The sequence below is a fragment of the Orbilia oligospora genome (assembly GCF_000225545.1).
Source record: "Orbilia oligospora ATCC 24927 unplaced genomic scaffold scaffold00054, whole genome shotgun sequence".
Taxonomy (NCBI): Eukaryota; Fungi; Ascomycota; class Orbiliomycetes; order Orbiliales; family Orbiliaceae; genus Orbilia; species Orbilia oligospora.
In genome coordinates, this window is record NW_011645611.1 from 1132140 (window position 1) to 1159343 (window position 27204).

Genomic DNA, 27204 nt, shown 5'->3' on the forward strand with positions numbered 1-27204 from the left:
TTTCCTTCTCAGTCCATCCTTTCGAAGCATAGGCACAATGTTGAAGAAGTATGTCTTCCCGTCGTTCCGTCGTCGTGAATCCGTTATGGTTCCGTCTCTTTCCTCACCTCCGAATCTCGGGAATGCACTGAGCGATATTCGACGATATGTCTTTTTGCCAGTGTAGACCGAGATCAATCAATTGGCCCATTGGCTTTCAACCACGGTCTTGGATATCAATAACTCTTCATGTTTGCTAACCGGTATCTTTGTCCGATTAGCGGATTCACACGTCTTGCCTCGCGGGCGACGCTGAGGTCGTCCCTCCGCCCGACCATCCGATCGTCTGCGGCTCCTCTGATATCCGCACGATTCCAGAGTTCCGATGCTCCTCTCACCGGAAAGATCCATCAGGTCATTGGTGCCGTCGTCGATGGTATGTGTCCTCTGGTGTTGTATTTTCATTTTTTCGGATCCGAATCCGGCCCCACTATATTACAATTGCGCGCGACTTTTTACTAATATATATGTCCACCGGCTTCTTTTAAATAGTTAAATTCGACTCTGACCGATTACCTCCTATTCTTAATGCCATTCACACTGATAACAATGGTCAGCGTTTGGTCTTGGAAGTTGCTGTATGGCTCCCATCTATCGTTCTTGCGGAATGACGAGTTTTTTTTTGTCCGCTTCGTCTTCCGAGGAATTTCCCCGCTGACCTAATTATAGCAACATCTTGGAGAGAACGTTGTCCGAACAATTGCTATGGACGGTACCGAAGGTCTCGTCCGTGGTGCTGAATGCAAGGATTCCGGCAATCCTATCATGATTCCCGTCGGACCCGGAACCTTGGGCCGTATCATGAACGTCACTGGTGACCCAATCGACGAGAGGGGTCCCATCAAGGCCACCAAGTACCTCCCTATCCACGCCGAGGCTCCATCTTTCGTTGAGCAGAGTACCTCTGCCGAAATTTTGGTCACTGGTATCAAGGGTTAGTGATCAAAATTCGGAACTAATTTTTATATATCTTGGAAGGAATATATCACTCACACTTGCATTTAAAAATTAGTCGTTGACCTTCTCGCCCCCTATGCTCGTGGTGGAAAGATCGGTCTCTTCGGTGGTGCCGGTGTCGGTAAGACTGTGTTCATTCAGGAACTTATCGTAAGGCCCTCTTCCATTCCTTTTTATTTTCAGGTCTCTGAAATAAATTGCTAATATGACCTGTTATTCCAGAACAACATCGCCAAGGCTCACGGTGGTTACTCCGTCTTCACCGGTGTCGGTGAGCGTACTCGTGAGGGTAACGATTTGTACCACGAAATGCAGGAAACCCGTAAGTGACCCTTTTTGCCAGCTTCCTAAATTCATAATTTCGGATGGAGTCTAATTTCCATTTATAGAGGTCATTCAGCTCGACGGTGAATCCAAGGTCGCACTGGTCTTCGGTCAGATGAACGAGCCCCCAGGAGCTCGTGCCCGTGTCGCTCTTACTGGTCTTACCGTCGCCGAGTACTTCCGTGATGACGAAGGACAGGACGTCTTGTTGTTCGTAAGTGATATAATCCGGATTACATCTACTATACCTCAAGGGTTCTTTGCTAATTGTTATTAGGTCGACAACATTTTCCGTTTCACCCAGGCCGGTTCCGAAGTGTCTGCTCTTCTTGGTCGTATCCCATCTGCCGTCGGTTACCAGCCCACTCTTGCCACCGACATGGGTCTCCTTCAGGAACGTATTACCACAACAAAGAAGGGATCCATTACCTCCGTCCAGGCCGTCTACGTCCCAGCTGACGATTTGACTGATCCTGCCCCAGCCACCACCTTCGCCCATTTGGACGCCACCACTGTCTTGTCCCGAGGTATCTCCGAATTGGGTATCTACCCAGCTGTCGACCCTCTCGACTCCAAGTCCCGTCTCATGGACCCACGTGTCATTGGTGAAGACCACTACAACATCGCCAGCAAGGTCCAGCAGACACTCCAGGCCTACCGATCCCTCCAGGATATCATTGCCATTTTGGGTATGGACGAACTTTCTGCTGAAGACAAGTTGACTGTCACAAGAGCCCGTTGCATCCAGCGTTTCCTCTCCCAGCCCTTCGCTGTCGCTGAGGCTTTCACTGGTATGGAGGGTAAGCTTGTCGACCTTAAGGATACTCTGCGATCATTCAAGGATATCTTGGACGGAAAGATGGATGACTGCCCAGAAGCTGCCTTCTACATGGTTGGAAACATTGACGTAAGTTATATTCCTTTTTTCTCTTTCAAAGTATGAAGTATTTGAACAGTTACTAACAAATTATCTACAGGAGGTCCGTGTCAAGGCCGAGAAGATCATTGCCGAATCTAAGGAGTAAAGATTCTTCTTATAAAAATAACTTACTACCATGTTGATAGCTTTCTAAATTTTTTTTTGTGTATAAAAACTACCCGCCTTCCCCCACAAATTACTTGTTCATAACAACCTCCGTTTTTTTCTTTGTCAATTAAGGGCGGCTTAGAGAAAAAAAAATTATGTCTGTGTGCGAGAGCGAGAGAGAGATGGAGAGGAAGAAACAAATAATGCCTTGGAGCTTTTATTAAAAATACCTTTTGATTTTGATTCTAGCCTCGTGGGGATGCTATACATCTACCCTCGGGTCTAGTCATTTTGGGGACGCTATCCGTCGACCCAAATTAATGCGCCATCTGTACAACTTCCGCCATGCCATGCAATCAATCTCTGCCATGCTTTTTGAGGACATCAATATCCACCGCCCCTAATAATACATACGCATGAAATGCAGAAAATAAAAAGAACAGTAAACGAAATCACAAGGTCGTCAACAGACCACAATAAATGTACAGGGTATCATCTCGTACTGCTATACGAGGAATAACATGAAAAGCAACAGGAATGATAAAACAGAAAAGAAAGAAAAAACCATATGCAGGCATGCAGGCAATGTAGAGCGCTAATAAACTTAGCAAATGACAATAACAGAAACAAATTAATAAAAAAGTGATAATGATAATGATAATAAAACAATGAGAAGAAGAAGTGAAAAAAACCCCCAAAAGAATGGAGAGAAAACCGTTAGGTTATTCCTCATTCTTATTTGTCTTATGCACATACCTTATTCCCTTTCGAGGTTTGTCTTACACTTGGAAAGTTTGCGTATGACGGTTGTTCCTCGTTTTTGTCATTTCATCTATGCCTTAGACCTTGGGACATCTCGCTACATTAATGCAGGAGGACGTGGGGGGTTTTAATGGTCTGGTAAGTTTGTGAAAGTGCCCCGGCGACGAAAAAAAGACAAGGGATCGATCCTGGAAACGGATCGTAAAGGATGGTTTGGACAGTATCGGTGATGGCCCTTTGTAAGGATTGAGTAGTTAAGTATCCTATAGGACTTTGGTGTGAACACCTGCTGAGAACAACAGTTGCTTCTGGTTACGCAAAATCAAAACGATAATGCAAAGGGTCCTTTGATAAAAAAGACTCTTTACCAGAGATACACCCACCGATAAAAAATAAATTCTCGTTTCGATAGTCTGCTTTTTTAAATTCTTCCTCTTAATAACCCCAGGATACGATTCAGTAGACGGATAAATGAATAGATGGTTCTGTTCTTTCTCTCTCAAAAAGAACGTCATGAATCGAATCGGATATGAACCTGACGAGGTCCAATATGGTGCCTTTCGTGAACGGTTAGGCAAAGATGTCCCGGGACGGAGTTTGTGCGCAAAGTACAAGTATTGTTTCCATCAAACTTTCGATATTTCTCTTAGGATCCTTTTCTGGATGAAGTTAAGTGCTACGCATGCTATAACCAATTATCCAAAAAAACGAAACTGTGGAGAATCACGTTGGTGAGACGGGGGGTGTACATGATTACAGGTACTTTTTTTTCCGTGTAACTTTCGGGTTTCTCTGTAAGAACCTGGGGGGTTACGTGCTACGCATGCTATAACCATCACCAGAACAGCGAGACTTCGAAATTTTGTGACATCGTTGGGGTTTGTTTGGTTTGGAAGGCGGCCGAAAAGAGGCGACGAGGAGAAAAAACCAATGGCGTTCGACAGCAGAGATAGCTAGAACTCCGATGGAAGTTGCGAAAGGATTTGTTGCAACTGCAGACATGAAGAGCCGAGAATAAAGACCCTGCGGGACTGGTAGAGTAATGATCAGACACCGGCTTAACGGGAAACGGGAAATGATCTCGAGTAAGAATTGATTCCGAGGGACTGGCAGTAAAAAACGACCAGAATCGACACACGGGAACCAAGAGGTATCTAGAAGGCAAAGCCTTACGGGACTGACATGCGCGACTGCGCGATGACCGACCCAACGTACAGAAAAAGTCGATAAATATCTACAAGGGTAAACAAAAAATTCTATCGGTTCTGACAGCACGATGGCCAGACTCCGATAAGGGAGGATACTAGCGAGACCGACAGCGCAATGGCCGGACGTCGACTTATGGTAACCACCAGTAAATAACCCAGCGGGTACTGACAGCGCAATGTCCAGACTCCGGCTTACGGGAAGAACGGTATTCTGTACTAACAACTCAACGGGGACTGACAGCACAATGGCCAGGCGCTGGGGTTGCTGAAAACTGGATGATGGAATCGAGATAATGCCTGCGGTTCTGACTGCACAATGGCCAGACTCCGGCTTACAGCGACGACGTGGGAATTCCTGCGTGACCGACTGCACAATGGCCGGAGCGTCTTACGGAACGTCGTAAAGAATCCAGCGGGCACTGACTGCACAATGGCCAGGCTCCGGCTTACGGGAAGACAAGGTGCTTGCGAGACCAACAGCGCAATGGCTGGCCGTCGACTTACGGCAGAGACACGACGTTGGGCAATCCTGCGTTTCCAACTGCACAATGGCTGGAGCGCCTTACGGAACCGTCGTGGGGAACCCCAGCGGGTACTGACTGCACAATGGCCAGACTCCGACTTATGGGGGGAGAGAGAGATAGATAGAGATAAAGAATGCCTGCGGTTCTGACTGCACAATGGCCAGACTCCGACTGACAGCAGAGACACGACGTTGGGCGATCCTGCGTTTCCAACTGCACAATGGCTGGAGCGCCTTACGGAACCGTCGTGGGGAACCCCAGCGGGTACTGACAGCGCAATGGCCAGACTCCGGCTTATGGGGGGAGATAGATAGATCGATGGTTTGATGGTTTGATGGTTTGATGGAGATAGAGAATGCCTGCGTGACCGACTGCACAATGGCCGGAGCGCCTTACAGCAACGACGTGTAGATCAAATCCTGCGTACCCGACTGCACAATGGCCGGAGCGTCTTACGGAACGTCGTGAAGGATCCTGCGGGCACTGACAGCGCAATGGCCAGGCTCCGGCTTACGGAGGGAGAGAACAAAGCTTGCGTGACCGACTGCACAATGGCCGGAGCGACTTACAGCGACGACGTGTAGGGGGATCCTGCGTACCCGACTGCACAATGGCCGGAGCGTCTTACGGAAACGTCGTGAGAGAGAGACCGGGACAAAAACATTGCAGGGGCATCCACAATGTCTTGAAAGTATCGAGAAGAATAACCCTGCGAGACCGACTGCACAATGGCCGGAACGCCTTACGGGAAGAACATCTGCGAGAACGACTGCACAATGGCCGAACATCGACTTAAGATGGGAGAGAATATAGAGAACCCGGCGGTTCTGACAGCGCAATGGCCAGACTCCGGCTTACGGAAGGGACAATCAATACCAGACGAAAGCCAAACCAACGGTTCTGATAGCGCAATGACCAGACGCCGATTTACGGTAAACAGGCTATACCCAGCGAGGCTGACAGCACAATGGCCAGCCGTCGACTTATAGGCTAGAGAAATCCAGGAAAGAAAGTCGGAAAACCCCAGCGGTTCTGACTGCACAATGGCCAGACTCCGACTTACGGGGGGAAACATGATAGATGGTTGTTCCGAGACAGATAGTTACCATGCGATTTCGACAGCGCAATGGCCGAACTTCGGCTTACAGGCAACTAGACACCACAAGAAGGCACCCGGCAGGTACTGATAGCGCAATGACCAGACTCTGACTTAGGGGTGGGTTAATGGAGCACTGCGATCTCGACTGCACAATGGCCGAGCTTCGTCTTACCGAGGAGGAATTTTTTTATAAACACCATGCGGGTACTGATAGCGCAATGACCAGACTCCGTCTTACAGTTGAATATAAAGCCACGAAATCTGCGAGTACATACGTACGTCGACTTAGGAACCCTGCGATCTCGACAGCGCAATGGCCGAGCTTCGACTTACAGGGAAGAAACAACCGAGGACAAACGGGAATCATTCCCCGGTGGGTACTGATAGCACAATGACCAGACTCCAACCGGGTGGGGACGAGACTTACCCTGCGGGCTTGATAGCGCAATGACCAAGCTCCGGCTTACGGGGAGGCAAGAAAGCCCAGCGGTTCCGACTGCACAATGGCCGGACTCCGACTTACGGGAACCGGGCAACCGGGAGCAGAGCGACAAAGATTTCTCGGCTTCAGGGCCCTACAACTTGGAGTACATGAGAACATAAGCTCCCTTTTTCTCGCTAGTTGGTGGATCCCTACACTTCGTAACCTTACTGTCGTTGTACTCGAGCCAGTCGCCACCGTCCGTCTTTAGATAGCACACATAGTGCCCAGACGACAAACTCGCAGAAACATGGCAGATAACTGCCGTCAACTCGCTCGCCCCATACTCACCGTTGGTGTAGTCTCGCCAGCTCAACCTTTCCGGGAAAGACACCGCCCTATTGTCTTTCCCCCCGGTAGGGGAGAACCTCTTGAGGCAGAAAATCGCAACCCTGGGAGGGGTCACGAATTTCTCACTCCTGTTGCAGCCGAGACTGCGGCAAGCCTCACACCGGTAGTCCTCGATGTGCTCCTCCTTCGTGAATTCCTCGAGCAACTCCTCGAGGGAAGTGCTCCTCCCCCTCCTGAGGTGGAACAGACTGAGCATCGAGAGCTTATCGATAGAGAGCGGAGATGCGCTAACGTGCCCACAGTTAACACACTCGGTCTCTGAGACCTTCGATGCCCCGAAGATCTTTTCGAATGCTCTCTCGAGAGCACACCTAAACCAAGAGGGGGAAAATTAGCACCAGTATTCAGCTTTTGTAATATGCAACAATACGTGATATTTCACTTACCCAGGCTCGCTCTCGTCTGCAAGCCGAGACAGGAGTAACGAAATGTACTCCTGGCAATCCTCCTGCTGCAGCGGCCTCTTCCGCTCAAGGCCTACAGACCGCCCAATGGTCTTTAGCTCCTTGGGCTCGTGGGCGGGCAACTTGCTACCACTTCGTGAGAAGTGGTCGCAGAATGCCCCCCGCAGGGCACACGCCGGACAATCCGCCTTGCGGCCTAATATTTGATGTCAGTTATATTATTTTGACTCGGTAGATAACGGGTGAAGTAGTTATTATCATTAAACTTACAGAAATGCCTCCTGATCTTGTCCCGGAAGGCTGGGACATGCCCGAGGGCCTGAAGACTTGCATTGCGGTAGCAATGCACGCCACTACTATTCCTGAGCCCTCTGGCTCGCGCCATTGGCTATAAATGATAGAACGAACATCAGTAAAGTTCTTTACATACAAGTGACACTGGCAATAGCAAACAATACAGTAGATCAAGAGGCAGTTGATTACTTACGACAGGAAATGTCCTGATGGCCACCTCGGCATCAGAAGAGACTTTACGTCTCTTGACGCTCGGTGAGCCATCTTGGGGCCGAGGCAGCGCAATGGCCTCGTAACCCCGCTTCTTTGATACAGACGACTGGGCGCCGTACCACCTTTCACCACCAGTCGACTTCGGCAAAAATGCCGAAGTCGACGGGGCTAAGGAGGACGAAAGCCCCGAAGCCTTAACCGCAGAAGCTGCGGTGCCACCCTGCGGGCTCGACAGCGCAATGGCCGAGCTCCGGCTTACCGGGATGGCAGAAATCAGAGTCGAAACCGACTCTGGAACGACAGACACACGCCCGGAGGCGTGTGTTGTTCGTGTGGTCGTTTCTGGAACGAACACGATTGGCTGCGAAAGCAGCACTTTCAACGACATCGTTGAAAAGGGACCGGCCAGCGACAAAAAGAAGGGGGAGAAACAAGAGATTCAACAGGAAACCTGTTGACGGTGACAAGAGGGGAATGGGGAAACGGGAAGCGGAATCGACGCTTGGAGGGGAACACTCCGAAGCAGTCGAGGGAGAGAGGATGTCTTTAGAAGACGGAAGCTTTTTTTTTTTGTTGCTGGTGTTAACTAAAAAAGTTAACACGCAGCGAAGACTGGGAATGCGTTGTTGTGTTGTGAAGCTGGCAGCAGTGAATGGGAGGTGAGTGAGGGTGAGGAGGAAAAGAGAGAAAAATATTTCAAGAGCTGGGAGGAAGTTGATGTTGTAGGCAAGATCTCGTATATTTCACGCTTCTTTCAGGCTTCACTTGGATTCACAGAATTACAACTATAGCTTTACGGCCTCAAGGCTGGAAGAAACCATGGAATATTAATTCAGAGGGTTGAGTCCGTACAGTCAAATTTTGCCGGTGCTGCTCTTGGAACCTAACGCTCGGCTTTGCAGCACTTTAAGATTTTCATGGATCTCTATAGAAGCTTTACAAAACTGCAACTGCGTGTGCCCAACTGTGGATACAACCTACGTCTTGTAGATGTCGATATAGGAACTTACTTCTCAATCGATTATATTACATCCTTGGCTCTTCGAGCTGTCGACGTAGTCTCGCGCGTATTGATATAATACTATATATATAGTAGCTACTTAAGTACCTAAGCTAGGTCCTGTCCTAGGTAGCTCATATATAACTTATACTCATACAATGGCGGCCTACGAAGACCAGCACGTCCACCAGGTCTATGATAAAATAGCTTCCCACTTCTCGGCCACAAGATACAAGGTACCGTACATCTCCCATCTAATACTATATCGTATCCTATGGAAATGCGAACAAGCTAAAACTAACATCTCCAGGATGACATCTAGCCGTGGCCGATAGTCCATGAATTTCTCACCACCCTCCCACCGGGCTCCGTCGGCATCGACGTCGGCTGTGGTAATGGGAAATACCTAAACATCAATCCCAATGTTTTCATCGTTGGCTCCGATAGGTTCGGTCCCTCTGTTCTTCTCCATCTTGATTCATACGGATATTTTAAGATGTCTTCAAATTCGAGATGCATATGACGGGGCTAAGCTGACTTTTTTCGTCAAAATCCAACAGATGCGAAAACCTTGTCAAAATAGCCAAAGACCAAGCTCCCACGCAGGACGTTGCTACCGCTGATATTCTATCACAACCTCACAGGCCGTCTTCATTCGACTTCGCCTTGAGTATAGCTGTTATTCATCACCTCTCATCGCCGGAGAGAAGGGTGGAGGCCATCGCCTCTATCCTGGAGCTTCTGAAGCCTGCTGGTGAAGGGAAAGCCCTATTGTATGTATGGGCACTCGAACAGAAGAATTCCCGGCGAGGATGGGATGAAAACTCCGAGCAGGATGTTTTAGTACCCTGGGTTCTTACGAAGCAGTTTAAAGAACCGTCGAAGAAGAAGAAAATTGGCGATAGTACTGAATCTGAGTCCACCTCCGGGCCATCGACGGAGAATACAGAAACTTCAGCGGACAACGAGGAATCAAAACCGTTTCTGAGATACTATCACCTCTACAAACAGGGAGAACTCGAAGATAACGTAAAATCAGCAGGAGGAAATGTTCTAAATTCAGGATATGAGAAGGACAACTGGTGGGCTATCGTCGAACGAACCACATAGTAATATACACGATGCATATGCAATATGATATAAATATATGAATATCCCATATCGATATTTTCATCGATTTAGCTTTGAAACCGATACCTTATACCCCTGTAGTAGCTAAATTCAAGATCTTAACGGTCATTACAATCCAGAAACGAGAATTTTTATATATCCCGAATGCAATGTATGTATACCCCGGGCTCTGTGGAGCCGGGAAACAGCCAATCCCTGCCCTGGATCCTGTCGTAGCACAATCCCGTGCTGTCCTACCACAAACGCGCGCCGCCAGAATACGTACCATATTCCAACAACCTTCAAGCTTCAACCCCACCAAGCCACAGACAATACCTTTCCTACACCACCGCCCTATACACTACTATATACCCATACCACCAATACGAAAACATAAACCTCAATACAAACCACCAAGATGCTTTCCTCCCTCCCAAAAGATATCGTAATCCTCGTCTCCTCCGAAAATGCCATAACCGAACGTCGCATCTCTCCATCCTGGACCCTCTCCACTCTAAAATCTAGACTCGAGCCCATAACCGGAATCCCACCTTTCGCTCAACAACTATCATACCAATTACACGATGCTTCCCCTGTTCAACCCATTAGCACCGATAACGAAGATGGAATCCATGTTTCGGATTTGGGATGGGCTGCTGGTGCTAAACTTATCGTAAGTTCCCATTTCTTTCATTTATATATACCTGCTTAGTCTAAGAATTGAGACTAATATATATATATATATTGTTACAACAAATAGGTATCAGACACCCGCCCCCCAGGCTTACGTGAAAACTACACCGATACCTCCCAAGTAGAAAAATATGAAATGCCAGAGGAAGACTACGCAAAACTCTCAGACTCAGTTCTCGCCTGGAAGAAACGTAATCAACTCGGTCGCTTCGATCCTACTCAAGCTACCACCGCTGAACAGAAACAAACAGAAGATGAAAAGGAGGTGGAAGAAAGGGGAATTAAGGTCGGAGCGAGGTGTATCGTTGGCGAGGTTGAGACTGGTAGGAGAGGTGAGGTCGCTTACGTCGGTTTGGTGGAGAAGATCCCCCAGGGTGGTATTTGGGTCGGTGTTAAATTGGACGAACCTACGGGGAAGAATGATGGAAGTATCGACGGTGTCAGGTTCTTCGAGGCTGGTAGCAATCGCGGAACGTTCGTGAGGCCTAATAGAGTCACGGTGGGGGATTTCCCTCCCAAATCTTTGGACGACGAGGACCTTTTGGAGGAGATGTAAGCAAGCGGGATGATATAAAATATATTATACAAGGCGATTTAAATCCCATGTTCTCTTAATACTAATGATAAAAATACACATGAATCGCCATGAGTGTTTCGTGAATTGAATGTGCCTCCCGAGAACGCCGTAAACAAAGCCCCCACATACCATAATACTAAGTCGAAAGAACCGGCATGATTAGGTAGTATGTGAAACAAAGAAGAAAAACCACAGAGTCAAATATGAAGACGTTCACCTCAAACACCTACACGTTATTTCCCAAAAATTGAAGAATAAAATCATTCCGCCTCGGCATCTGGGTCAGGAATACATGCTTGCGCAAAGAATATCTTGGCTGTTTTCTTGAAAGGGTTCGATATTTTGTACATATTACCTGTGTATTTATTAGCGCTGGCTCGACACCACTTAAAGAATAATCCGTTTACTTACCACGTGGGACCTGGAACTGCCCGCCATGAGATATCCTGAATCCAAGCTCGTTGACTTCTGCCTCGACTTTACCCTTGAGGATGAAGAACACAAGTTGCATTTTCCCGCTGCTCTTGAGTTTCTTAGACGCCCCCGTCTGTAGCTCAAGGATTCCACATCCCATGAAGGGCTTCCCTAGTGTTTTAGCAAAGAGGTAGTCAGATCCAAATATCGGTTTGAATTCGATTCCGTGGCGCGAAGTTGCAATTTCTAGAAATTGTTAGCAAAGCTAGCTATACGAGAAAGCAGCATTGTTAGACTCACCATCCTCAATTTCATCATCTTCCCTATCTTCATCCTCATTGTCCGGGGCCCATTGTCTGACCATCCCGACCAATTTCCCAACCTGCTCCCAGTCGTCCTCACTTTCACCACCCTCCGATTCACTACTACTCTCTTCAACAGCTTTTCGGGCTTCCTTCGCCTTCTTCTTCGTTGTACGCTTGGTGACCCTTTCAGTGACGGGTACGACGACGGGACGCCAAGGGCGAGCCTTCCTCTTTGGTGCGACAGGTTCCTCGTCGACTCTGAGGAAGTCCGTAGACATAGCTACAACTCGGCCGGATTCGTCTCTTTCCTTAGCTTTGTAAATAACCTTCTCGTTTTTCCAAAACTGCAAAGGTGCTGTGCGGGTTCTTGCTGATCTCCTTCCCTCCGCTTCTCCGCTAGGATCAACAGCAGGAACCCTCGATTTTTCAACAACTGGTTTAACGACTGTTTGTTTGGAGCCTTTCCGTTTCTTAGCAGCATTGGATTCCGCAGGTTCCGCGATAGCAGAAGATCCTTGAGTCTCGGGTTCTGTGTCGGGAACAAGTGTCTCGGCCTTGCGCTTCCTTCCCTTCCTTCGCTCCGTGGGATTTTCCGGTTGCGATTGCTCTGTTAGCTCTTCACTTGGCCCTTCCTGCGTCTCGACGTCCCGGCTTGGAACTAATGTATCTCCTTTCTTCGATTTTTTAGGTCTACCTTTAGCCTTTTGCGTCACAGGTTCCGGCTCCGGCTCCGGCTCCGGCTCATCTACTTGTGTAGGCTCCTCCTCCAATTCGGGTTCTGGTTCAGCTATCTTCTTTGGTCGTCCACCTTTTCTTTTTTGGCTCGCATTATTGGCGGTAGAAGGCTGCGGTTCTGTCTCTACTTCTGTGTCAGTCGCAGCCTGCTTCTTTTTCCTACCACCCTTTCCTTTCTTTGGGGGTGAAGGTTCTGCCTCCACAGCTTCTTCCAATTCTTCGGGTTCCATATCTGGAATTCCTGCGTCCGGTGTATCCAGCCCTTCCTCACCAACATGTGAAGCTCCTGCCTCGAGAGTATCCTCAATAATTTCAGTAACCTTGGGTTTCCGTCCCCTTTTTTGCGTCGCGGGTTTATCGGGTTTAGATGCAATCGGGGCAGCCACCTCTTCGGTAGTTTTTGACAAACTGGCCTTCCCTTTCTTCCCTGGCTTCGGTTTCTGGCTGGATGTCTCTGGAACGTCTGATTCCGCTAAGTTTTCTTTCCGCGCTGCAGGGCGTTGGGTTGTCTTGGATTTAGGTTGTGGGGCTGGGATAACATCCATCTCCGTATCATCCAAAGTTGACTCCTCGTTAAATTTTGGCGGCTCGTCATCATCGTCATCGTCATCATCTGAAAGTGGCGGGGGGGTAATAGCTGGTCTCGCGGTTCTCAGGCCCCTCGCAACGAGCATGCTGCTACCACGCCCGCCAGTGGCACGGAGACCACTAGCTCTCGCGCCAAGCGGGATTGATCGAGGAACAGGAGCTTCAACAGGAGCTTCATCTGACTGTCTAGAATCGAAAGAATTAGGTACATTTTCCTTGTGAGAGCCAAATGAGCCCCGAGTTTCCTCGTCCCGTGCCAAGGGTTTCGATAACTGGGAGCTGGGCGGTTTCAGTGTTGTCTTTATCTTTGGGCGTCGTATTGCCGGAGTGGATATATTCGATTGTGGTGTGACGCTTGACAAGGGAAGGTTCGGGGTTGCGTGCGTGCTATGCATTGACTTTCGTCTCGCTGGTGTGTTTATGCCCTTTCTTGTCTCTAGGACGGCTGTTACGCTTCTAGCAGTGCCTAGTAGGGAATCAAATAAGCAAACAACTCGAGAGCGTGATTATGACTATGGGAACCAAAAGACTGACTCTCTTCCATTTCCATGGAGGCACTACCATCATTTCCTGACACGTTTTGAGCACGTGGGGCATCATCTGATGGCATGTCTATGTCGCTTTCGTGCCCAGGTTCCTCAAGATCTTCCTCGAAATCCCCAACTATTGAATCGTCGTCGTCGTCGTCGTCGTCGGCAATATGAGGCAATGTTCCTACATTAGATGTCGGTGAAAAGAAGGCGCTCATATCTTCCATCCCATTGTCGTCTCGAGCGAGATCGGCTTGGACCATGAAGCCAGTTTTTCTGCGATTCACATAGGAAGATCAGCTTAGAGCGTTTTATCTATAGATAAGAGGCGATAATTACCTTCCCACAAAACCGATGTCAGTATGGATGTTCTCCCGCTTCTTGTTTCCAGCGATGGCCGCCATATCGACGGTGAGCGGATGGTGAGCAAAAGTATTTGATGTTAGAAGATGAGCAGTTCCAATGATGAATATTATGGTTCGCGGTCAGGGCTGGTCTAGCCTGACGTCAGTATAGGTATCAGTATCGGACTAGGGAGCGATATTCGGTGGGGGTGACCGAAGATGCTGGTTAATTGGAAGGTGAGGTTGAATTGAAGTCGAATGAGAAAACGCGACGACCATCATTGTTTTGTGTTGACGTCCAACAGGGCACGCGTGTTGCCGCGCCAAACAGTAACGGCTTGTATGTAGCAGTGGTAGCTCCCTTGTCGCTTTGAGTCCGTTCCTGCCTTAACTCCAAACACCATGTCGACCACCAAACGAAGAGGCCGGCCTCCTCGTAAACCCGCCGCTGTCGGTACTGCTGAGCCATCTGTTGTTTCCGAACCATCTGCTGTTGATGATACTGCCAACAATGAAAGAGTAGGAGACGCAGCTGCAGAAGAAACATTCGATCTGCCCTCGATATCGGCTATCGACCTATTCCAGGGTCAATCGTATACGTTCCACTCTGAGATTCCTAGCGTTGTTCGGAATGATCCAACAGCTTCGATAACACTCGGCGTGGATGAGGCCGGCCGTGGCCCAGTTCTTGGTATATAAACATCTTGTTAAAGTGCATAACAGACAACGAGTGGCTAGTGCGAATGAATCGCTAATACCTCTCGCTTCATTGAGGCGGATTTTTGTATTAGGTCCGATGGTTTATGGAATAGCGTACTGTGTATCCGATTACGAGAAATCTTTGTCAAAGAAAGGATTCGATGGTAAGGTCTTTATCAAGATAGTGGTTCAATATTTCAAAGGAAGCTTACTAACAGACTTTTTTTTTAATTTTAAACAGACTCCAAAAAACTCACAGCAGAAGTGAGAAGTGATCTTCTACAAGAGATATGTACTTCGGACACTGAACTCCACGCCAATGTCGGATGGGCAGTACGGGTTATGTCTGCGAGAGATATCACCTCTGGCATGTTGAGGCCTGCTGGGGTCGGCACATACAATATCAATGCGCAGGCACATGACACTACCATGAACCTCATCGATGAGGTTTTAAAGAAGGGTGTCAATGTTAAAGAGGTATATCCTGCTTTTATGTGCACCGGTGTTTACAAAATGAGGTTCTAACATCCTGCTAGATCTTCGTCGATACCGTCGGACCAGCCGTTACGTACCAGGCGAAACTACAGAGGAGGTTCCCAACAACCAAAGTCACAGTTTCCAAAAAAGCCGACTCTTTATACCCGTCCGTCTCAGTAGCTTCAGTCTGCGCAAAAGTCACAAGAGATTTCGCCCTCAAAGAATCCTTCAGTTTGGCATCTGGTGGTGGTGAAGTACCAAATACTGGATCCGGCTACCCAAGCGATCCAAAGTCAATTGCATATCTCAAAGGGTCAATGGATAGCTTGTTTGGGTGGGGATCCGAAACTCGGTTTTCGTGGTCTACCGCGGCGGAATTGCTCAAAAAGGATGCTGAAGTTGTAGATTGGCCCGATAATGACGATGAAGGGAATGGCGATATTGGCGCATTTATGTCGGCTTCGTCGGCTGGGAGTGATGTTAGGTATTGGTTTGGGAAACCAGCCACCGCAGCAGAATTATAATGTTCTGGCATATGAAGAATGTATTCACGATTTTTGAATAGCAAGGCTTAAGCCCCAACGAAGCCCTTTGATCTGTGGCACAAACACCACCACCAACGATAGGCTGGTATGCGTATGAAATAGAATAGTAACAACTTTTACGAATTTACAGAAACGAATGATGTTTCTATTTTCTTAACTTTGCATTGTTCGGCTTGTGTAGCCATTACGTATGCTCGTTTTCCATTCGCTGTGTCACGGCTGCCGTTTTTGTGCCTGGCCTGATGGTCTGCTTATAAGAGGTTGGACAGCCAGCTCTAAGCGATACGTCGACCTCACTCTTCTAGACTTCGAATCTATCTTCTTTCATCCTAAGACGTCGCAATGAGCGCACCATGGGATTACATCGCTGTAAGGGCCTCGTATACATGTATATACCCGACTCTATACCTATGAATACACTAACATTCCTGTTTAAATTCCTGCAGAAAGTTATCTGTCTTGGGGATTCCGGGACCGGGAAGAGCTCGGTTCGTCATTCGTCTTCCAGCGGCACAAACACTCACACTAACGCTTTTCCACACACTGTCGCAGCTAACAGTGCGACTCTGCGAAGGTCGCTTTAATAAAACCGATGTCACGATTGGAGTCGAGCTCGATTCTAGAGTTGGTATGAATTCTTATTTGTCTATATATATATTGTTTCCTCGCTTGAATGGGCTTTTGCTAAATGTTTTTCTGTTACTAGTGGATGTCGATGATGGGAAAAAGATAAAGCTTCAGATCTGGGATACCGCTGGGCAAGAGGTAGACCTCCTAAATGATGCATAGCAGCGGACAATGCTAACGATATATTACAAGCAATACCGATCAGTAACAAACTCGTATATTCGAAATGCTACAGGGGCACTTCTGGTCTACGACATCACTCGCAAGGACACACTCTCCCACGTTCAACGCTGGCTTTCCGACTTACGAAACCTCGGAGAACCCCACATCTCCATCGTCCTAGTTGGGAACAAGTGCGATCTGGCAGATAGACGACAGGTCTCCACCGAAGAAGCGGCAGCATGGGCTAAAGAAAACGGAATTAACTTCCATGTAGAGACAAGTGCGAAGACCGGGGAGTCAGTGGAACGGGCCTTTGTGGAGGTAGCACAGGAGATATATCGGAATATCAGAGACGGTGTCTATGATCCCAGAGGGAAGAATACGGGGCTAAAAGTGAAGCTGGGAACTGATAGCCGCAGGACGGTGCATAGGCAGGCAGACTCGCAGTGCTGTTCTTAGATATACTATACAATATCCTATACTTAATAATTGCAGCATAGTTACATACTAATTCTTATTGAACCTGTACCCTATCCGGATGTCCAGCTGAAGCCATACATAAGTAGTTTTGTTAGTTCGGGGTGTTAATATAACTAGTCCCGCTTTGTCTGGTGACCCAGCAGCAAGAACATGCGCCAGACGTGACTGGCCAGGATCCTGCTCGGTTCCAAGCCCGTTTTGCATGATAGCATCACACCCGCTCTTGTCTTAGTAAGGTCTGGCGAGCTGGTAGTCACGAATGCCGAACAAACATACCTCCCATTTCATCACTCTCCCAAAACCCACTCCTCCGAGTTAAACACTCACAACTCAGCAGCATCAGTAGTGATCCATCTCAGCTCCAAGGGCTCCGGCTGTCCCTAATCCGCCCCTTTACATTATACCGTTCAGAATGTTTTCGGAGTGTAAGTTCGGCTTCAGCTTTCGTCCCATCATCGCTCGTTGTTTCAACGCTCACGTAATGGCAACCCGTTTGGTGTAGATGCGTCACGCTTCCTAGCTCGGTCCACTCTAAAAGACGGAGGACGACAAAGCCTATACCCAACCAGCAATGCGCCTCTTTTCTTCTCTGCAGCAGATTACCCTACGGACGACCGGGAGCACGATCAGGAAGTCTCAGCAATATACGCCCTACAAAAGAGCCGAAGAAACCTCTATTATTCTACGGATCCGGACGAAGAAGAGGAACGGAATGACAGTGACACAGGATCGGTGAACGACGGTATAAGAAGTAGTTGGAATCCGGGCCGTTCTACACATTCTAGTTCGAGCGATGCTACAGAGACAGGTGGTAATCACCTAGTTGACGTAAGCTTGGGAGAAGAGGAGCTAAGGCGAGAAGGGCACGAGGGCACGCTCTTAAACTCTGTATGTTGTGGGCGGAGCTCTTGATACATGGTAATAAGTGGTCTAACTTGGTTTTCCTAGGCCGGTCGGGTGGATTCATATTCAGAGGCATCGAGAGAGGTTGAAGACCCTATACATCCACCTATACAAAAGTTTCGACCGCAGAACGTGAAGCAGACGGGACCTTTCTTCGATTCGACAGGGAAGCCATATTCAGACCAAAACGATGAGGAAGCTCAAAACAACCCCCATGAGCCGCTCAACCCGTCTAATCCCTTCGGTGAAAGGGATGCTCAGGAGGCGGCCCCTTCGGACACCGTAAGCTGGGCGCAGACCTATCCCTTTGAATAGAGTCAAAATGCTAATTAAGCCAAACAGATACCGCAACCGGTAGACCAAAATCCACTAGCTCCTCCCCTTCATGATCGGATATGGACCAAGTTTTACGGGATGTCAATGGCCTGCATGTTTGCTACGGCATTTGTCGTCTGGCTCCACAATGAAGAACCGAGTGGCTTACCGATAGGTGATTCGATATACACTGTCTTAAGACGAGCCATGCCACTTCTAGCGGTAGATACACTAGTTACTATATGTGTAGCTTTTGTGTGGATGCTTTGCCTAAAGTATTTCATCAAGCCGCTTCTATACTTGCTAGTCGTTTCGGTCCCGGCTGTCATGATCGCTTTGACGATATACCCGCTCGTAACTTCGCTGAAGGGGCCATGGAAAGGCAACTCTTTCCAGGATCACGTTATGAGGCTCACCAGCCTTCTACCTCTTTGCCTGGCAATATTTTGGGTATATTTACTCTACCGCGGTCGGCAGGCCCTCCACAAGGCAACATCTATCCTGCAACTTGCTCTTACCATTTTTGTCGACAACCCTGCTCTGTTAATTTGCGGAATTTTTGTTTTAATTACGACAATTGCTTTCAGTTGGATTTGGTTGTTTTTGGTAATAAGGGTGTTCTTGAATGGGAGGAGTACTATGATTGGGGGTGTTCCGGTGTGGCAGATGGATGGATCTGCATGGGTTTTGGGTAGTTTCTTTGTGGTTGTGTACCTGTGGACACTCAATATTTTGTCTAATCTTCAGAGGTGGGTTTGAAAAACGTGGAGGGTCTCTACTGGTGTATAGAACTAACAATTTCTGGCAGGATTACAATATCAGCGACAGTATCGCATTGGTACTTCTACCGCAAGTCTACAGGCACATTTTCGCCAGCAGCGACCTTCTCCGCCGCTACGAACCACGCATTGACTACTATGTTTGGAACGGTTTGCTTTTCATCGTTTGTGACATTAATGATCCGGCTCCCGTTGCTCGTTTTGCCGAGCCGCATAGCCTCGTTCGCGCACCTTTTGTGCTTCAACATTGTCGCATCGCCAATTGCCGCACTTTCGGACCCACTAGCGGTGACGTATGGATCTATTCATTCATTACCTCTCGTTCATGCATCGAGGCAAATCAACCAGATGAAACTCGTTAGCATCGCGGCAGGTGCTGGAGCAAAAGATAACCACACAAGGAACGCTTACCGCCTTGCAAAGATGTTACTTCATGCCGCTAGGTGGATGACTTCGTTAGCATTGGGTCTTGGTGCATGGGTTCGGACGGCCCATATTACAAATGGGGGGAGTCTTTACGGGTATGTCGTTGGGTTATTGGCTGGAACGATCGGGTGGACGATTTTGGGAACAGCGGAAAGGTCTTTGGCAAACATCGTTGATGCTTGCTTGATATGCGCGGCCAGTGATAATTCAAATGGCAGGTACTGTCAGGAGGCGCAAATGGCGTTTGATGGGTTTTAAGTGTATCCCTGGTTTCAGGACGGTGAAGGTTGTCTTTTTTCTCATTTAGATTCCCCACGCCCTCGGTCTACTATATTCTATCTTTCTTCTTTCTTTCTCTATCTTTTTCTCTCTCTCGGTTTTGTGGATTTTTACGATGATGATGCACATGCATGGCTTCGATCACAGCAAATTGGTCTTGTCTTATATCCTTTTTTCTAGGGTTGCTTCATGGGAGGTTTCGCAGGCGTTTTTGGGAAATAATTAGATTTTACTATTATTCATGGTTGTTCTAGTAATCTATTCCAGCACCATATTTGGGTATACTACTCTTGTCCCAGTCCCAGTATATAGGTAGGTACTAAGTACTAAGCAAGCAATGAAACATTTCTTATCTACCAGTTATCGATAATTATCAGCCTAGCTTAGCTATAGGAAGATTAGTATCGACAAATAAGGCTAAAGCAGCTCGTCCCCGGAATGATTCACACCACATTAACAACGCGCTCGAGGCCAGAGCACCCCAATCCGTAACCAAGCAGCCGGTGCCGGACAACATACGACTGAACAATGTCATAGAGTACTTCCTTTGTAATTAATCATTTTCATCTATTATCATCCTCACCATCATCGTCTTTCCTTTCATAATATTGGTATCCGATCGCTTTTACCATTTGATGCTGTGATAATTATAATTCACCAATCGAACCTTCCATCATGAAGCGGAGATGGGACGCTCTTTCCCGTCGTCATAGCCTACTTACCTTGACCCAGCTGCATTCGCCGCGCACAACCCGGCATTTAACCACCACTACCAGCAGCAATAGGAGCATCTTGAGCTCGCGCCTACGACCACAATCCCTGTTATCACCCATCATCACACGCATAAATACTCAATTATCCCAATGCCATCATCTTCGTTGCGCGTATAGTACCTCCTCTGACTTCAGCAGCGGATTTACCAGCACTGTAACCGTTAATGGACCGGTTCAGGGACCCCTTGGTAAAGCCGGGGTCCTGGGGAAGGGAATTACGCCGAGATCGTTGAAGAGGTATTTGGATAGCTATGTGATATCGCAGAGTCGAGCCAAGAGGGTTGTTAGTGCGGCGGTTTATAATCATTACTTGAGGGTTCAGAGTATTAGACGGAGGGAAGATGAGAATGCGGAGAGTTTGAGGAGTTCGTTGGCGGGGATGGAGGGGCATCCTGTTGAAGGTGATTTTTTTTTGGATTCTTTAAGTTTTTTTACCTATCTTAGCATCTTGAAATGAGGCCAATTGATATGGTAATATGGATATTACGAATTGAACCGATTACTGACGGGGAGATCGAGAGCGGGTAGATGAATATCCCGGTCAGCAGGCTACGGCACCTTATCCACAGCCGATTCATGTGGAGCCTCAGATGCCATCGAAGGAGAACCTTGAATCCACTGTAGAGCTACAGAAAAGTAATTGTCTGATAATAGGACCTTCTGGGACGGGGAAGACGCTCATTGCAAAAACATTGGCCAAGGTCCTCGATGTTCCATTTTCAATGTAAGAACACCTGCTTTCTAGCTTCGATATCATACTGGAATAATAACTAATACATATATCTTTGAATAAATATAGAAGCGACTGCACAGCATTCACACAAGCAGGCTATGTCGGCGAAGACGTTGACGTCTGCGTCCAACGTCTTCTAGCTTCCTGTAATTGGGATGTAAGAAGGGCAGAAACTGGAATTATATGTTTGGACGAAGTTGATAAAATAGCATCGACGAAAGCTATGTCGCACGGTAGAGATGTATCCGGAGAAGGTGTTCAACAAGCCCTGCTGAAGATACTGGAGGGGACGACATTGCAAATCACGAACTCGAGACCGAAGCAGGCACCGCCGCATCATTCGGCAGGTACACCGTCAGGATTCCCTGGAGGAGTACCTACCTCACCCTTTCAAAATTTCGGAGGGTTTGGATCAGGAGCTTCCGGTGGGAGCCCTGGTGGTAAAGGCGAGGTGCATACGATAGATACCAGTAACATTCTGTTTATATTGTGTGGAGCATTCAATGGTGCGTCGTGAAGTCACAGTACATAGTCAACCATCCATACTGACTTCCACGCAGGCCTCAACAAGAATGTTCTGGACAGAATATCGAAGCACTCTATGGGATTCAACGCCCCTGTCCGGGCCCAACAGACTGATGCGAATACTATCCCACCAGAAACGGCAAAGGAGCTACAAAAGCATTTTAGCACCTACTTCACGCCTGCGGACTCCGACGCCGGCTCAAAAAACCGCGCCTCAGTTATCAAACAACGAAAGATCAATGTGCTCGAGTTTGCGGAACCAAGGGATTTGATATCATTCGGATTCCTTCCCGAATTCATTGGGAGAGTTCCAGTTCTCGCCGCATTGGATGTTTTCGATGAGGAAACTTTGGTGAGGGTGCTGTCTGAGCCTAGGAACAGTCTACTCAGGCAGTATGAGGAATTGTTTAATATGAGCGGAGTGGAGTTGAAGTTCACGTCGTCGGCGTTGAGGCAAATTGCAAGGGCGGCTTTGACGATGGATACTGGTGGGCTTTCCATGCTGCAGCGTCGTATATGACAGTTTTTACTAACGTAGAGGGTGTACAGGTGCAAGGGCATTGAGGACTGTGCTTGAAAGGTTGTTATCAGACGCCATGTTTGAGGCTCCAGGTAAAATCAACTTCCGATATTGTCGGTACCCGGGAAGGCAATGGTTTGGCTAACTAGATGCTTTTAAAGGCTCATCGATTAAACATATTTTGGTAAACGCCGCAGCCGCTAAATTCGAACAACCACCCGTATATTTTGCTAGAGGGCAGCAAGGGGCATTCCAAGCTGCTTTCGCTGCGGAAGAAAATGAAAATAATGGCTTGGATATTAGGAGTGAAAGTGAAGAGAATCACAAGATTGCAGCTGCAGGGAGCGCCTAGCTCTCGATACTGATCGAGTAGTACCCCACGACCAACATTGCTAACGAGACAAGGGAGTTCATGATCTTTTTCTGAGAAGGTTTATCATCAATACCATCGCTGGCGTTCCTTGAGTTTTTTTTTTTCGTAACCTTCCTTTTTCTTCTATGGTAGCAGCGGAATTGTCAAATATTGCAGATAGGAGTCTTCGTTTCAAATGTATCTGTAGCTTTTTTTCAAGGATAACATGAAAAGCAACTAAAGCGAGACATTCTGAGGGACATGGTACCTACCCCATATTAATATATTCCAGGCCTAGTCGAGTACCGAGACTGGATTCACCAGCATCATTACACTTCATGTCCCAGGGCCCTGGTCTAGGGGTCGTACAATCGTGGCTAACAGGTGAGCTCAATGGATATCTACGTTATAAATTATATAACCAGCCGTTCAGACACTCTAGTACTCATGACCCGCAGGCCTACCGTAAAAACGGAAAAAACTTTGTAAACGTGGAAATAACTTTTATAGTTATACGAGTAAATTTATATAATAAATATGTTTTGAACCCTTCGTAACGTTAAGTCTTGCATTCGCTTCTCCTCGAGTTATGATATATGGACGTAGAGATCGATCCATGGGCCCGGGAAGAAAACCTTTTAGCGGGATCAAGTTTGCTCATGATAATAAACTCCCACTTGAAACGACGCTTGAGGCAAGATATCTTCTATATCTCTTCGAACGCAACTTAAGGTTTTCGTGAACTAGACTTGCCTAGCACGTGACATTCATTTTTCGATAGGTTCATAGCTATAGTAGAGCAATACGTGTACATAATGGATGGTGCCAGTACAATATCGGGATACATAAATATCTAAATCAGGTATATACCGACTATTAAATATAATTAAGAAAATACCTTTATGAAGTTCGATGTGGCTAATTTTGATCATGGCCGCCAGCGAGCGGAATTTCCAGTAATCTGGGCGATCCGATCGTGGAATGTTCACGACAAAGAGTTCAAGACAATGTAGGTGCATGCATGTCTGAGATAACTAGATGCAAGTATATGTCCCTAGGGCTCTTCGAATACAATCGAATCGGAACGGTATGTTCGAAGAGCCGGCATCTACTTTAAAGTACAGTGCATACCACCGCCATTATGTTGATTGTTGGATGTTCCAGAGAGGAAGTATTTAACCCAATTGGAGGATTTTCTCAAGTAGGAAAAAGGGCGCTAACCTGGGAGAGGTCCCTTCGAGGCTGTTCTTTCCCTTCGAGCTGCGAGGTCTGCGAGAGAAATGCTCTTTGGCTGTAAGTTTTGGAAGTGAAAGGAAGAAGAAAACAACTGCGGTTGACATGTGCATGCGAGATACCTATACTCGAGGCTAATACACCGTATGGTATTCATACCGAAGTGAAGTAGTATACTATGTACTTACGTGTATGGTATGATACATGATATACGGAGTACACCACAGCAAGTACCCAAGTACTTACATGTAACATACCTCGGCCACCGCAGGAATTCAAAGTCCCGTTTATCTAAAAGCGAAAGCGAAATTAATAGTGAAGGTGTGGGTGTGGTTGATTAAGCTTCCCCTCTCCGACTCCTTCGAGCTCTCTTTCTTTTACCTTTGCTGCCAGCTGTAGCGCATTATTGTAAAGTCAGAGGTATGTACTGCACAGTCTTGTCTGTTCGTCTGTTCGTCTGTTCGTCTGTTTAAAACACATCTCCATCACTACCAAACCAACCACCGACCACCGCCACCACAACCACAATCATCATCATCATCACCATCATCAACTCAGCTCACCTGCCTCGCTGTTCTGACTGGTTGACCTATTAACTGACTGGCTAACCGGTTTTTCTCTATCACCACAAAGCCCAAGCTTCAGTTCAAACTCCGGATCTCGCCATCTTCGTCGGTTTCATCGTTTTTAACCCGTACAGCTGCGCTCCTGCCGTCTCAGGTAACCCGCCATCCCTAATCTTTAGTCCCGTAATTAATGCCTGCAGCTGTTTTTGTTTCGAGTCCGGGATTGATTCGATCAAGCTTATCGGAAGCTCGCCTGGCTTGCCTTGCACCCCCGACAGATATTTTTGCATTTGCCATCTGTTTGTGCAGTCCTGGCCAGTCCAGTCCAGTCCAGTCCGGTCTTGTCCTTGCTGCACTGCAGGCAGGCATAGCTCCATTCCATACTTGCCTACCTTCCCTTCTGCTGCTGCACTGACACTACACCTACACCTATACTTACACTCACACCTACACACCTGCTTGCTTGCTGCCAGATTTTAGTTAATCACTACTTACATATCTCTCATCTCGTTCGCGTGCCTCTAGTTTTCTCTTTGAAACGCCACTCCCACTCGAATAATTTTCTAAGGCTCGAACTACAGCTACTTTGAAACAATGGCGAGCGACGAATATGATGTACGTAACTCTTCCATTTTCTCCCTCGTGCCTTCGCTACTCGCGAGAGATACTAGCGATAGTAGGACTACTTCAAAGGAGACCATGATGTCGCCCCACTCCGCTTCACAAAAAAAAATCCAGACCAATACAGCTGCCATGTGACTAACGCTTGCTCCTTATGGGTTTTAGTTCTTGTTCAAAGGTACTTTACTCGACCACAAACCCCTCCTTCTTCGCCTTAAGCCACCCGTCATAAGCTTCCCCTGTTCCTCTACTCCTGCTGCCTTTGCGCCCCGTGGCGACCGCCCGAGTCCCTTCGTGGCCACATCTCCATCTTTTATGTCATGAACCGATTTCTTAGCTACTGTAAATGCTAACCATATTACCCCTACAGTTGTCCTCATCGGTGATTCGGGAGTCGGTAAATCTAACCTTCTCAGCCGTTTCACTCGAAATGAGTTCAACATGGACTCCAAGTCCACCATCGGTGTCGAATTCGCCACACGATCCATTCAAGTCGACTCGAAAACCATTAAGGCACAGATCTGGGATACAGCTGGTCAGGAACGCTACCGTGCTATTACCTCGGCTTACTACCGTGGCGCTGTAGGCGCCCTTCTAGTCTACGACATCTCCAAACATATCACCTATGAGAATGTCACCAGATGGTTGAAGGAGCTCAGAGATCATGCCGATTCAAACATTGTCATCATGCTTGTCGGGAACAAGAGCGATTTGAGACACCTTCGAGCTGTTACTACTGATGAAGCCAAGGCATTTGCTGGTCAGTCTCCACTTTATTCGAGGTCCTGAGGAGCCTTTATAGTGTGATGTCATTCTAACCTCTTTGTAGCTGAAAATCACTTATCGTTCATCGAAACATCTGCTCTCGACGCTTCGAACGTCGAGCTTGCATTCCAGAATATCCTGACAGGTAAGACCTCGTAAAAGTTATTGAAGCCATTCCTATGAGATGATCCCGATTGCTGATGAACAAATTTCTTACTTTTATTCTAGAAATCTACCGAATCGTCTCTAGTAAAGTGCTGCCGGAGAACGAACACGGCGGCTCCATCCCGGACCGCGGCATTCCTCTGTCCGACCAGCCGAAGAATGACCAAGGTGGTGGCAAGTGCTGCTGAAGAAGGAAATAAATAAAAGAGAAGGAAGAAGAAAGAGGAAGAAGAGAAGAAGGGCCTTTCTATGTACTTTATGCGAAGAAGGGAGCGAGAAGGGGGAGGCAGATTAAAGCATCATCCTTCGAATCGATTGTTGACCGTAAAATCCGCACACTTCATATCTTCGTTTTTATTCCCAGCCCTTTGAGAGTTACTGGAGTTCTTTTTCTTGGAGATAACACTTAGATGGCCTCGTTTTTATTATTATTTTTTTTTTTTGTTTGGAAAAAAAATGAAATGATAAAAGAGACGGAGGAAAGGAGAGAATCGATGGATGCAAGCGAATTTCCAACCCTTTATTTCTTTTTCTCCCCAGAGAAGAAATACTCCCGATATTTGTATTCTAGGTTCCGCTCTTTTTTTTTTTTTTTGTTTATTCCCCTTTCCGATTTTCAATTTCAATTGCAATTGCAATGGTGCTCTGGCGGGATCTATATATTTATCTTATCTTCTTCTTTTTGAGATATTTTCACAATACTGTCTAAGTTTCCGGACGTCTGTTTCTCACCCTTTGTTCCCTAGTCCCTTTATTTTGCCTCAGTATCTTTTGGTGGATGTTATATAGGATATTGATTTCTGATAGGTATATCGAATTCATGTAAGCCAAACACATAAATACCATAGGTACTTATATACCCCTTATTCTGTATTAAAAGGGTTTAAACTCCATAGATGCGTCCATCGATGCACCTATAGATCTAGTCTTGTATGAAAACGCTTCAGCAAGCTGAGGTGACCTCGAGGTCCAGAGGGTCATTAATTTACTATAGTACTTGTATACACCTAATTCCTGTGGTATCAGGTATGAGTAGCTTAGTGCAGTATGTACTTTTCTTAATTAAGTCGCACTTCATAAGTGACTTGAGTGCAGTGTAGTACCGGCATACTTAAGTGACCCAAGGGTATCTAGATATCTATTTACGAGGACTACGACCTCGGCCCTCTGGAGGTTTACTACGATCCAATACTACCGGTCATTGAAGCCGTCGAAGGCAAAAGAATCCCATCAATGTGAATACGTATATATCATCTCTAATATTACAACCGATACACGCA

General features: G+C 47.2%; 10 protein-coding genes across 10 annotated transcripts; 8 read left to right on the forward strand and 2 right to left on the reverse strand.

The window, feature by feature from the left end:
- Positions 1-37: 37 nt before the first annotated feature.
- Positions 38-2345, forward strand: AOL_s00054g354 (uncharacterized protein; the record flags this gene model as incomplete). The annotated part of the gene is made up of 9 exons (XM_011121670.1): positions 38-48; positions 261-415; positions 532-617; positions 709-973; positions 1052-1146; positions 1219-1318; positions 1386-1534; positions 1598-2227; positions 2298-2345. The coding sequence occupies 9 exons, from the start codon at positions 38-40 to the stop codon at positions 2343-2345; spliced, it is 1539 nt and encodes a 512-aa protein (XP_011119972.1).
- A 4170-nt stretch (positions 2346-6515) lies between these two features.
- Positions 6516-8071, reverse strand: AOL_s00054g355 (uncharacterized protein; the record flags this gene model as incomplete). The annotated part of the gene is made up of 4 exons (XM_011121671.1): positions 6516-7083; positions 7159-7372; positions 7447-7564; positions 7664-8071. The coding sequence occupies 4 exons, from the start codon at positions 8069-8071 to the stop codon at positions 6516-6518; spliced, it is 1308 nt and encodes a 435-aa protein (XP_011119973.1).
- A 770-nt stretch (positions 8072-8841) lies between these two features.
- On the forward strand, positions 8842-9793 carry AOL_s00054g356 (uncharacterized protein; the record flags this gene model as incomplete). Its single annotated transcript, XM_011121672.1, has 3 exons — positions 8842-8919; positions 9006-9130; positions 9244-9793. 3 exons carry the CDS (start codon positions 8842-8844, stop codon positions 9791-9793), a joined length of 753 nt encoding a protein of 250 aa, XP_011119974.1.
- Positions 9794-10211: 418 nt separating this feature from the next.
- Positions 10212-11042, forward strand: AOL_s00054g357 (uncharacterized protein; the record flags this gene model as incomplete). Its single annotated transcript, XM_011121673.1, has 2 exons — positions 10212-10466; positions 10554-11042. 2 exons carry the CDS (start codon positions 10212-10214, stop codon positions 11040-11042), a joined length of 744 nt encoding a protein of 247 aa, XP_011119975.1.
- Positions 11043-11323: 281 nt separating this feature from the next.
- Positions 11324-14039, reverse strand: AOL_s00054g358 (uncharacterized protein; the record flags this gene model as incomplete). Its single annotated transcript, XM_011121674.1, has 5 exons — positions 11324-11418; positions 11475-11723; positions 11778-13571; positions 13640-13911; positions 13975-14039. The coding sequence occupies 5 exons, from the start codon at positions 14037-14039 to the stop codon at positions 11324-11326; spliced, it is 2475 nt and encodes an 824-aa protein (XP_011119976.1).
- A 342-nt stretch (positions 14040-14381) lies between these two features.
- Positions 14382-15679, forward strand: AOL_s00054g359 (uncharacterized protein; the record flags this gene model as incomplete). The annotated part of the gene is made up of 4 exons (XM_011121675.1): positions 14382-14670; positions 14771-14842; positions 14920-15155; positions 15215-15679. 4 exons carry the CDS (start codon positions 14382-14384, stop codon positions 15677-15679), a joined length of 1062 nt encoding a protein of 353 aa, XP_011119977.1.
- Positions 15680-16042: 363 nt separating this feature from the next.
- Positions 16043-16948, forward strand: AOL_s00054g360 (uncharacterized protein; the record flags this gene model as incomplete). Its single annotated transcript, XM_011121676.1, has 5 exons — positions 16043-16069; positions 16147-16188; positions 16253-16328; positions 16407-16465; positions 16520-16948. 5 exons carry the CDS (start codon positions 16043-16045, stop codon positions 16946-16948), a joined length of 633 nt encoding a protein of 210 aa, XP_011119978.1.
- A 433-nt stretch (positions 16949-17381) lies between these two features.
- Positions 17382-19650, forward strand: AOL_s00054g361 (uncharacterized protein; the record flags this gene model as incomplete). Its single annotated transcript, XM_011121677.1, has 5 exons — positions 17382-17394; positions 17472-17857; positions 17918-18154; positions 18215-18936; positions 18996-19650. 5 exons carry the CDS (start codon positions 17382-17384, stop codon positions 19648-19650), a joined length of 2013 nt encoding a protein of 670 aa, XP_011119979.1.
- Positions 19651-20346: 696 nt separating this feature from the next.
- Positions 20347-22574, forward strand: AOL_s00054g362 (uncharacterized protein; the record flags this gene model as incomplete). Its single annotated transcript, XM_011121678.1, has 6 exons — positions 20347-20845; positions 20973-21168; positions 21244-21683; positions 21738-22190; positions 22252-22314; positions 22384-22574. The coding sequence occupies 6 exons, from the start codon at positions 20347-20349 to the stop codon at positions 22572-22574; spliced, it is 1842 nt and encodes a 613-aa protein (XP_011119980.1).
- A 2393-nt stretch (positions 22575-24967) lies between these two features.
- AOL_s00054g363 (uncharacterized protein) lies at positions 24968-26112 on the forward strand (the record flags this gene model as incomplete). The annotated part of the gene is made up of 5 exons (XM_011121679.1): positions 24968-24988; positions 25160-25172; positions 25365-25754; positions 25824-25904; positions 25988-26112. 5 exons carry the CDS (start codon positions 24968-24970, stop codon positions 26110-26112), a joined length of 630 nt encoding a protein of 209 aa, XP_011119981.1.
- Between the last annotated feature and the right edge of the window lie 1092 nt (positions 26113-27204).